The sequence below is a fragment of the Chlamydotis macqueenii genome, chromosome 7 (genome assembly GCF_036417535.1).
Source record: "Chlamydotis macqueenii isolate bChlMac1 chromosome 7, bChlMac1.mat, whole genome shotgun sequence".
In the NCBI taxonomy this organism is placed as follows: Eukaryota; Metazoa; Chordata; class Aves; order Otidiformes; family Otididae; genus Chlamydotis; species Chlamydotis macqueenii.
This window is the reverse complement of record NC_141562.1, coordinates 18,490,971-18,502,032: the sequence shown is the minus strand read 5'-3', so window position 1 is coordinate 18,502,032 and position 11,062 is coordinate 18,490,971. Positions and strand designations below refer to the sequence as shown.

The window sequence follows — 11,062 nt, the reverse complement described above, 5'->3', positions numbered from 1 at the left end:
GTGGCGGCCGCGCGGCCGGCGCGGGGGGGAAGCGCGGGCACGGCCGGCCGGGCAGGGCCGGGGGCGCAGCCGGCAGCGGAGCCCGCGGGCTGCGGGACACGGCCGGGGCGCAGGGACGGGCTCCCGCTCGGCAAAACCACGGGGGGCACGGCAGCGAACAGCCCTGCCCGGAGCTGCGGCCATTGCCCAGGCTGAGTGGGACAGCAGCAGCGGGCTGCAGGGCGCTGGGGACTCGCCCTCCCCGCCCCAGCCCCCCATGAGTCTCTGCCCCGAACACCATCGCTGTGCCCACTGCGGGCCCCTCCAGCAAGCGTGGCCCCAGTGCAGCGTGAGGCAGGAGGTACACGTAACAGCCGGGTAGGGAAGGCCTTGCTTAGTCCTCTCTTTTTCCTCACAGGCAGAGGGTTAACATGGTCCCAGCCTTTCCTCACGCGAACAGGGCTCAGTTTGTACCCCTGTCTTGGCCAATTTTGCGCTCTCATTAAACAGGTGGTGACACCTCGCGTGCCTCAAACACAGCGAGCAAATGCCCGCACCACCCAGCCCCCTTAGCCTGACCTCTCTCTTCCCAGACACTTTCCTCAAACAGCTCAACCAGGGATTAAGTTTAGCAGCCGCCCACCAACGCTGCTGCCCAGAGAAATGCCAATTTTTCTTACACGGAAAACTTGAAAAGAGGAAGCACGACTTCCCCTGGCAGAGCAGCCGGGCTGCAGCAAGGCCGCGGCAGCCCCGTTTCCCTATCGGTAACTCAGCAATAACCCACCCTGCTGGGGGGTGTGTGTTTGCAAGTCCCAAAACATCCAGCGTAGGCAAAGGGTGCATGCACCCTTCGGGCCCCGCAGCGTACCCCCAAGCCTGCCCCTTCCTGCTGCTGAGCTGCCCGGGAGTAGCACCTGCCCTGGGCTGCCTGGGCGAGGAGCCGCGGCTGCCCAGCACCTCACACGGGCCAGGGTGCAGGTTATGCAACTGGAGGAGCAGTATTGCATACTGGGACTTGTAGTTTCGGGGGGATCTCATTTCCCTACATGTTGAATCGCGCTCCAGGCAGCCTCCTTGCAGGCCCAGGGTCTCTCCTTGTTGTTCAGCACATCAATTCCCTGAGCTTTTGCTTCAGGAGTCGCACCCCAGAACTTTGCTCCCGAGCCGGTTGTGCTCCCAAAGCCGTCCCCTGCATTTCTGTCCACGGGCGGACAGTAGGCCTGGCCCTCCCTCTCCCGGCAGCCCCCATGGATCACGTTGGTGGGAACAATGCGCCCAGGGTGGTGGGCACCCGGCCAGTGGCTCAGCTGCTGCTGCCTCCAGCAGCCTTGGCGATGCTCAGATTGCTCCTGGGCCACGGGGCAAGGGGTGCAAAGCCTGCCAGGCTGCCTCCTGCCCAGGTCGGGCAGTGGAGTAGGGCATCCTGGTTTCAGGATACCTTAGGCTCTGTAACAGGTACAGATTTTTCCAGAGGAGTTCAACAGCTGGCATTGCTAGGAGTGAGGGCAGCTTCTGAAAAAGCCAGCTCACTGTTGGAAGATACTTCATGGAAATCTTTCCTACAGACCGTATTGTCTGAGTATGATCAGCTTCAATTGCAGTTTCACAAGTTTCAATGCAACTTTTTTTTTTTTTTTTACAGCCAGGGCTTATCTTTCCATAGGGCATTCTCCCCTTGGGGAAACTTCACACCAATGAGGAAAACACCAGCTGCACTGTAACCTGTCCTACAGACACATGCTAAATCCCAGTACTTATGTCTATTCCATTTCAGTGGTGGAAGTTCTTGATATGGGAACAGAAGAGGTACATAAAATCAGACTACAGTGATGTCTGTCCAGCCTCCTCTGGAAAACAGTGAGTCAGACCTGTAAAAACGAGAAAGAAGTCCAAGACTAGAAAAAGCACACGCTGGGACAAACCTGAAAGCTAGTGTTGTGAACACCACTCCTCACCAACAGCTGCTGGTAGCCTGACTGTCTTTTATGTAATTTAAGTTGCAAATAGAGTACGACAGATTTATCAATAAAAATACATATCACAGCACATGGTACCTGTCAGTTGATGCTGATCTCCTTTTGGTTCAAACACTTTCCCTGTTATTTTTTCATATGAAACCTTGTTATTGCAAAATTCAAACAACATTCAAAGATTATTTTTTTTTGTTTTCCAGTCCATTCCCATTTACAGTCTAGTGAAAACTGTTTAAAGTGCAAATTCTGCCTGTCTTTCCAGTCAACATTCTTTCCATTCCAGTCCTGCTTCTTGCAGTTTCTTTGGGTGGCTTTTGCTTTGCACTGCAATTGTCTGAATTAAGATGTAATGCTCTCAGTAGAAACTGGGTTTGCAAACACAATTTAAAACATAGCATCCCCCAAAAAACTATGGGAAGGCAGTGGCAAAAACAGCTTTGCCATTAGCTGACAGCACTCCAAGAAGTAAAAGGACCGTCTGGGGATCAGAGGGCAGTAGTGCTGACATCAAGGCACTTAACCATTGAGCAATGGTTTACAAAGAGTTAATCATCTAAAGGTTTCAGTGAGCATTTTGGAGACAGCTCAGAAAAACAGAGCTGTAAATAGAAGTGAAGGCTCACAAATACTAGACAGAGAGGCAAGCTGGATACAGACAGGCCATGGGCAGCACAAGGATTCAAATACAGGAATTAAAACATCTCAGGGCTGGAAGGACACAACCTGGAAGCACTGGAGAGTGAGGAAGAGAAGGCTCCAGCAGTAAAAATATTCCAGGAATGGTGGAAGTGGGGTAAGGGAACCAGGGTTTATTAATGGGACTTTCCTAGTATGTGCATTACTCTTCCATTACGCAATATTTAGACCTTTGCTCATGCAAGTCAAACAAACTACAAGTTCTTAAATGCCTTATCAAGCCCGTAGGAGCCTCTCAGAATCCTTGCAGAAGGGAAGCCATTGGCGCCTCATGCAGCTCTAAGTTCACTGGCACTGGTTGATATTGCCACAAGACAAAGTAGAAAATATCAGGAGGGAAGTAGGTGTAGTTATCCATATCCATGGAAGCATTAGTCCTGGAAGAGCCCAGGATCTCTCATGCCCTCTCCAAGTCTGAGTCCTGTCAGTGGAAATGAGGATTTCTTCCTCATCAGACAGAAAATGCTCCTTTCTCTGAAGTCAGCCAGGTTGTCACTGAGGTCTGTGTTCTGGCTGTGTGCCGAGATGCCGCAGGGCAGCTGCTCCTCAGCCCCGGTGGCGCATGAGCACACACCAGCGTAACACCAGAGATTTTACAGCTGACACTGAACCGTTGGCAGAAGCAAGAGCAATCTACCTGTTACTGTTCTGCTTTGCCCATGATGGGAACCATTTCTGCTTAGCCCCTTGATGGCCAGCCTCCAGTGCAGCCCCCCCACAAGGTGACCATTTGTTAGGGCAAGTCCCTCTGTGCTCCCCAGAGACAGCAGGCTGCTGGAAGATCCTGGTTTATCAAACCAGGGGGCTGGCAGCCGGGCACTGCACCTTAACAACTAAACTCCTCTCTTCCCAAAGCTCTGAGCCACATAACCACGACAGAAAAGGAGAACAACGCTGGTGCATTCATTTACAGGATGTATTTATTACACTGTAAAAAGTCCACTGGATTTGTAGCCATTTACTCCATATGTACACTGGTTGTATTCCCACCCCGACTGCAGGTTCCTCTCAGTACAGCACACACTGGGTGGGAGTCCCGCCCATGCCCCTCCCAGTCACCAGTGGGATTTCTGAGATTGGTATTATCCAGAATTTAGCGAACTAATTGAGAGAAGAGGGAAGACGGAGATGCAGTGCTTGCTAGGCAGCCAGCTCTGCTCTGGGCATGAGGGGGTAGAAGAGCAGGACATCCTTGCTGCAAGGCAGAAGCACAAGAATGAATACCAGGGCCTCAGCTGCAAGGGCGTTCCAGGAAGAGAAGAGGTGGGCTCCCAACAACCAGAAGATGCAGAAGGGTGCAGTCTCTGCAGAACTTCCCAGAGAAAGCACAGCAGACTTGCTGGGCATCTGTTAGCAGGTGCCACAGATCCCCACATCTTCTCTAGCTGAAGAGGCTATTCTCCTAAGGAAGGGGGCTGGACACTAAGAGGCCAAGGTAGTGAGTGGTGGATGACACAGCACTGGTGGGCACACCGGGGAAGTGGATCCCCAAGTGCTGTCCGAGAGATGGCCATGGTGCTTTGCTCTCAGCTCATGGGACTCTGCATTTCCTTCTCATCTGTTCAACGAGGCAGAGCCTTCCGAATTTTCTCCCTCCAACCAGAAAGCCTGATTACATTTACAGGAGGAGGGAGGAAGGCAGTGCTGCTCCTACCAGGCTCCCCTGGTCCGTATCTGGCATGAAGATTGCTGTGATCAGTGTCGCAGAAGGAAAGCATGTGGCTACAGCAGACAAGAAGCCCTAAGTAGCAAGCTGGGAGCTGCACTGTAAGCAATCCACATTTCTACACAAAATTCTCATCCTGCTGAACCCAGGCATGCCCAGAGCCCAAACAAAAGCAGTGCGGCCAGAAGCACGGGCAAGAAAGCTAGAGAGTGGCTGGGGAATTGCCCAGGGACTGGACTGAACAATCTGAGGCAGTCCTGTACTGCAGCCCCTCTCTGGTGTGACATCAAAGAGTTTTCCCTCTTCACCAGATGAACTGGTGGCAGCTTGGTCCCAGGCTGCTGGGTGCGGGTGTTGCCTGGCCCCTGAGATTGTGAAGGCAGGAAGGAGACTGGTCAGTGGAACCGGGCACCCCTCCAAGAAGACAAGGATTTCTAGGCGGATTTCTATTTGACTGCCCCAAGAAGGGAACAGAACGTGATGTGCTCCAGGGGGATTGTGGCAGCAGCCCTTCTGCTCAGGTTAGCATCATCTTCTAAAACAAACATGCCCGCTACCAGAGAACATTTGGCCAGCATCCTCCACCCACAGAGCTTCCTCAGCAGTCAGTTCTTAGACTCCCTCAAACTAATTGACTTCAGAGGTTGTCATGGGGTCAGTGGGCCGTGGAGTAGCTAAGAGGGGAACAGGAGAGGTGGCTTCGATTAGGGCTGGGTTGAGAATGATTGGCAGAGTCATAGGTGGCACCCCAACCTGCAGGGGAGAGGCAAGAGGCTGCAGGATGAGTGGCGGCTGTGCTGTCGTGGGAGGCATGTCTGTAACAGGGCTTGTCTTTGCTGGAGCTGATGCTGGGAAAGAAGGAGAGGCAGAGGTGCTGATGGTGGGTGAGGCAGGTGCAGTGGGTCTCTCAGATTCTGGAAAAAGGAAGAGACAAAATACATCCTTACACAGGCCCCGACAAATTCACCTTTCAGCTCAAAGCTAAGCAGGGCTGAAGATCAACTCAGGGGGCCTTTTCAGACTCACCTGATCATAGGCATTCTGCCCCAACCTCTGCCCACCCCAATAACCTCAGCAAGAAGGCCACAACCTATCCATTTGGAAGCACAACACCAAAGGCCTGGTCACTGCAGACCGTGCTAAACCAAGGCAAAGCAGATTCATGCCACCATTCTGTGAAGATGATTCCAGAAAAAAGAAAACCGGACTCACCACTGGCACCCAGTTCACAGGGCTTCTCCAAAGGAGCCAGGTGAGTGGCTGGTCTCACATCGCCAACAGGAGAAGGGGGCAGGGCAGACACTATTGATTTCTGATGCTGCTGCTCCATTGGTATGCTGGGGACAGGATCTAGGAAAAAAAAACAAGCAGTGAGCCCACACACCAGTTTGCTCACTCCTTTTGCTCAGCCTCAGTTTGCCCTCCTTGTGCTAAGCTCCCACCTCCTGCACCTATCACGTCATCAGCATCCAGACACTATGGCAGCTGGGTACTGGACAAGGTCCAAGCACTAGGTCCAAGATTTGTTTTCTTAAGGTTTCTCAGGCCCTTGTACCTTGGATGACAGTCTGTTTGAAGAGCTCATCCCGCAGCCTAGGTAAGAAACAGTCAATCCGCTCCCAGGTGATCTCCCAGAGATCTGAGTATCCCGTCCGTGAGTCAGCACTGTGGAATATCCCAGCTGTATCCATTACAAGCAGCATATTCTTCAGAGACTCCGGGATGGCCTCCAGCTGTAATTAGAGACACTCCTTAGGACACAGAGAATGGAGAGATAGCAATGAACAAAAGCACAAAACAGCTGATGGGCTGCCTTGGAAACAGAGGCCAAGGGGAGAGGCCATGGAACAAAACAGTTTTGGAAGGATTAAAAGGTTAAAAAAAAAGAAAACCCAACCAAACCACCTTTCAAATTTAGAAGATTAAAGCTGATGAACGGCTGTTCAAAGCCCTGCAGCGTCACTTTTAGCACCTTACCAGTAAGTCACTGGAGCCAGCATGCATGTATTTGTCCATAAAGTCCAGGATTGTCAGCCACAGGGCAGCAAAGGTGGTCAGTGAGAGCAGTGGGGAAAGATGCTGTAGGAATACCTAGAAAACAACACAACTGCTGTCAACAAGTAGTATCAGGGCTGCTGCTCATAGCTTGACAAGTCAGTCTTGCAAATCTGGAATTCCCCCTCCTTGTGGCTGGCCAGGAGCATGCACAGGCCCAGTGTGAGGATGCCAGAGGCCTCCACTCTTCTGAGCTGCCTATGTAGAGGAGTGGATCTTGTCTCCTTTGCATGAGGCCACTGCATTCTGCATCACCATGTCTTCCAGCTCTTCCAGACTCTCTGCCTTGGGTCAGTACTATCAGCTGGTGACATGCATCATTTCACCAGTAGGAGCAGACTGTCTTCAACTAATGTCAGGTGAAATACTTCTCTCTTCATCCTTCATAAAGTCACAAACTCCTTCCTGACTTTTCTGAAGGCCAGGATCATGGAGACAGTTCTGGAAAGAAGGCATGTCCCAACAGCAGAAGGTGGTGGAAAAGCCCAGCACTGAAGACAGTCAAACAAGCAAACTGACACATATCCAGATCAGAGATGCTGAGAAGCTAATACAGCAAACAGTTTGGTTTTCCTGAGACACAGTTTCCCCTGAGCTTTCAAGCAGCAGAAGGATGCTCACCTTGGAGAGCAGTGTTGAAGCTCTCATCCTAGTTTCTTCCATCCCACCAACATCAGCTGGGCTGATGTTCTCAAGCAGCTTGGTTAGCAGAGGGAACAGCACCTGTTGGATTAGACACATTGGTATTTCAGAACTGAAAAATGAGCACTGAGATTTGCATAGACACCCTTACAGGAAGGAGCTGGCTTTTGGGACTGGTGGCTTCTAGGCAGAGAGCATGGGAGAAGCAATGGGAAGTGGAAATGAGTGGATTTATTCCAATACTCTGAGAGACTCTGTCAGAAGCCTAAGCAGAAAGGAACTTTTCACAGGATCAGAGTAGGGAACGCCCTGTCTCTTGTGGCAAACAAGCTGCTCAAGAAGATGGTGCTGAAGTAGACACCATTCTACCACTCCCACACACAGCTTTGCTCTTCATGACAATGCTGACCTGCCTAAATGCCCAGCCCAGCCAGGAGGTTACCTTGTTGAAGCAGGACTCCCATTCCAGGGCATCCAGGGCCTGCAGGTCATGTACCAGGAGGGCCCGCTGCAAGTAAGTGAGTGCCTGCATCCGTACCTGGCGACGAGCATCACAGCACAGCCAGGCAATACCTGCAAGAGAGGGATTCAGGGCAAAGCCCACAGGGAAAGTGTTATCTTCCTACTTCCCCAGTCTAGGGTGAAAAGTCTAATGAAGATCAAACACACTCTGGTGAAAAACAGGAGGGGGGGGAAAAAAAAAAAAAAAAAAAAAAAGCGGATTATACTTGTTCCAGGCCGACTGGGAATCTACTGTCAGGTCCAGAAGCAAGCTGGCAGCTAACTCATTCTAAAGATACCTTTCCGGATCTGATCCAAGTTCTTTTTCAATTACAGCAGACCCTAAAAACAACCTCTGCCTGCTTTCTACAGTTAGTTCTTGGCTCCTCAATTTTCCCCGAGTACTGCCATTATTTTGTAAGCGTCTCTGCTCATTCTCATCACAGGGGGATGGCTTTACCCTGTAGCAAAGGACACCAGCAGTTGGACCACAGCGTTCGGGAATCTGCTTCAATTTTCCTCCCCGCAGTCTCTAGATGGCGTTGCTCCTCTGCCCAGGAGCCGTAGATGCTGGCCGCTCGAGTGTGCAAGGTGTGCATGAGGTCCAGGAGCTGCAAGTCAAGCATTACATTAAGCAACACGCAGGACTTAAATTGAAGCAACCCTGGTCTCTGTTCTTTCCCAAACCAATGCCAGAAGGCTCACAGCTACTCAAGCTTGCTTCCTGTATGTACATAACCATGTATAGCTCTGGAGATGGTGTCAGGCTCCGCTGTCTGTGCCCTCTCTAAGCAGTCAACCACCAGGCATGTTCAGCAAGATTTGTGTCAGTTCAGCAGCCACATCAATCCTATATTTGAGGAACAGCATCCCAGTCCTGCCAGGAGAAAGAATGGAGCCTTTCCTGGCACAGAGCATTGGCTCTCCCAGGCAGAGGGAGAAACTCAGTGTCAGCAATGCTGCCCAGGGACAACTCTCTGCAATTTTTTTTTTAAACAAAAAAGCATGAAGCACAGCACAAGCAAAGTTCCCTCAGACGAGTTCTGTATGGGCAAATGACAGCATTCTATTTCCTTTACTATTGAACTGAGGCCCAACAACCTGTCAGTCAGCAGGCCTGTGCCTTCAGACCTTTGAACTACCAGCTGGAGAGAGAAATTACTCCCTCATCCCAGTCCTCTGTACTTGAAATCCCAGTGCCTCAACCCATAGGGCTTTCTCCTCTCCACAAGCTCATATGCCCTGTCAGACTCCTCACTAATCCTACATGAACCTCATGCCTCCAAATGCCCTCGATCCACATCCATCTTACCTACCATAGTGACCCACAGGTCCAGACCCTTCATTGCTTTTCAGAGGACTTCTCTCTCCACTGTTATTCTGCTTTTGACTGTACAAACTGCAGTCTTTCTCTTTCACTGCCACCAGAGCCACCCTCTGCCTCAACTCCATGAAGAAACCCAGTGACTGCCTAGCAAGGCCCCGAGCATGGGAAAGGAGAGCAGGAAATCATTGCTATACTTACGTCCTGACTAACCTGTAAAGACACAGTGTGGTAGCTGGCAGGGATGCTCTCATCCTCGTCCTCATCACTGTGCGTGTGCGCCTGGTGCTGGCTCAAGACCCGTGATCGCCGTGTGGAGCTCTCCTTTGTTTTTTTTTTTAACCGACTGGATTTACTGTCATACCTGTGGCTCTTCCCCCTCTTCTCCTGGGACTTGTAGCCTAGAAGGTGAAAGGCAGCAACATTTCATATACACACTCCTCCACAAAATCTGCCTTTCAACACACACACCAGCCACCTTTTGCTATCCCCAGCGGAGGGCCCAGTCCTGTGATCTGACAACCACCCGCCTGAAGAGGTACCCAGCACCCCTCAGGATCAGCCTTCAGCAATAGCCAATACCGCTCCCTTCACATCAGCTCCAGGCCTCCATCCCAGAGAGGGATAAGAAGAAGGTTCCTGCTGCTAGCAGGAGCCAGGACACTTCTCTCACAGGAGACCATTTTCTGGGGACTGGGGACTCGTTCCCTGACAGTATACTTGACATTTCTTGCTGACTGGCTACTCCAAGCCCAATCCTGATTGTCAAACCAAGGGCCAGCTTACCCCCATTCAAGCTTGCCTCCACAAATATGCGGATGGTTTTGACACAGAACTCAAAGTTCTCAGGTGTAACGTGGGCAGCATCTCGCACGATGAAAGACAGGGACTCTACGCACTTCATGAGAGACTTTGTGTCATGAGGGCCCAAATCCAGTCCCACAGTCAGGCTGTACTGGTTGACAAGAGGAGAAGGTCCCAGCCTGCTGAGCCCAGGAGTGGATCTGGAGGTGTCGATGTCATCTTTCCCCACCTGCAGGACACAGCAAGAGGGCAGCAGGAGAGGGTAGCATGACAAGCAGCACATCATGCACATGTCAAAAGGGCCTTTCTTCTGAAGCCAACAGATAATGTTTCTGTAGGATCCATTTCCCTTTCTTCCTTATTTTCCTCCAAGCTTTCTCCTCTCCATATGCACCTCCTCCCCATATGCACCTCCTCCCCATCCTCCCTCTACACTGTCAACTCATCTTAGCTCTCTTTTCTGCTGTCTTCTCTCCCTACTACACCCTCTGCCCACAAACATGCAAGGAGTAGTCTTCTTCAGGCACCAGAAGCCTATTGGCTACTCACCACTAGCCAGCCACTGTTCATGACATCCACATCTGTCACCGAGCGATGCATCTTGCCTGGCTTCCCGTGGTCTGTGTAAACCTCTGAATCAGAGGTGTAGCCACGGTCCAGGCTCATGTCACTTGGATGATAGGAGGACGAGACTTCACTGTCTGACTGAGCACCTTCAAGACAAAAGGCATGGGTTTTAGAGCAAAGTCAAACCAAGAACTTGGAAGAGTAGCTGTGGATAAGGGAGAAGCAATCCAGATCAGTCAGATTAGCATCAGCTAGGAACCACCAGTGGACCCTGAAAGAAACTGGGCCAGGCCTCTCCTCCTGCGAAAGGAAAAACAGCTATAACAGCAGCATGCACAGGAGACAGCAGGAAACACAGATCTTTGACACTGTTTCTCCCCTGTAGGTACATCTGGATTTCACCTTCAGAGGGAAGGGGCTTTCCATCCTCTGCTATGTCACTTATCAGCCTGACCGTGAATTTAAAAAGGGCAGGAAGTCCAATGCTTTGACCCTGGGGGAAGTATCAGATGTACCACACACTTTAAGAACTACTGGAGGTGTTAGGTATAGCCAAGATAACTTCAAAAGCACAACACGGAATGACATGACTCATGTAAGGCCTCTGGGGTCACTCAGCTCCACACTAATACTGGTGAAGTCTTTCTCAGGAACAGCAATCTATATTAGCCATGTTCCACACCTGTCAGATCTACCTTCCCTTTAGGATAACCTTAAATTTCAAATGTCCCAAGCACAGAAATCTTTAAAAGGGCCAAAATTAAGCTACTGATATAATGTTATTTAGAAGCAAAAATTCATCCTCTCCATCATTCAACATTATCTGGAAACTCACCAGCAGACAGACAGGCT

The 11,062-nt window shown here is 50.9% G+C and overlaps 1 protein-coding gene and 1 long non-coding RNA gene across 5 annotated transcripts in view; one reads left to right on the top strand and one right to left on the bottom strand.

The window, feature by feature from the left end:
* Window positions 1-154: 154 nt before the first annotated feature.
* Window positions 155-2,028, top strand: LOC147600088 (uncharacterized). The gene is made up of 2 exons (XR_015259021.1): window positions 155-357; window positions 1,757-2,028. It is a non-coding gene; the product is annotated as an uncharacterized LOC147600088 (long non-coding RNA).
* Window positions 2,029-3,553: 1,525 nt separating this feature from the next.
* GBF1 (golgi brefeldin A resistant guanine nucleotide exchange factor 1) overlaps window positions 3,554-11,062 on the bottom strand; it is a 107,446-nt gene continuing 99,937 nt past the window's right edge. For 2 of the 4 annotated variants that reach the window (XM_086751798.1, XM_086751800.1), the window contains 10 exons: window positions 10,193-10,356; window positions 9,626-9,872; window positions 9,041-9,240; window positions 7,976-8,126; window positions 7,457-7,587; window positions 6,994-7,095; window positions 6,295-6,408; window positions 5,873-6,050; window positions 5,530-5,667; window positions 3,554-5,231 (listed from right to left, as the gene is read on the bottom strand). In XM_086751798.1, coding sequence (XP_086607924.1) covers window positions 4,945-5,231; window positions 5,530-5,667; window positions 5,873-6,050; window positions 6,295-6,408; window positions 6,994-7,095; window positions 7,457-7,587; window positions 7,976-8,126; window positions 9,041-9,240; window positions 9,626-9,872; window positions 10,193-10,356 — 1,712 coding nt within the window. In that variant the 3' untranslated portion in view covers window positions 3,554-4,944. The remainder of the gene's footprint in view (window positions 5,232-5,529; window positions 5,668-5,872; window positions 6,051-6,294; window positions 6,409-6,993; window positions 7,096-7,456; window positions 7,588-7,975; window positions 8,127-9,040; window positions 9,241-9,625; window positions 9,873-10,192; window positions 10,357-11,062) is intronic. The other 2 variants (XM_086751799.1, XM_086751801.1) reach the window with 1 other exon arrangement.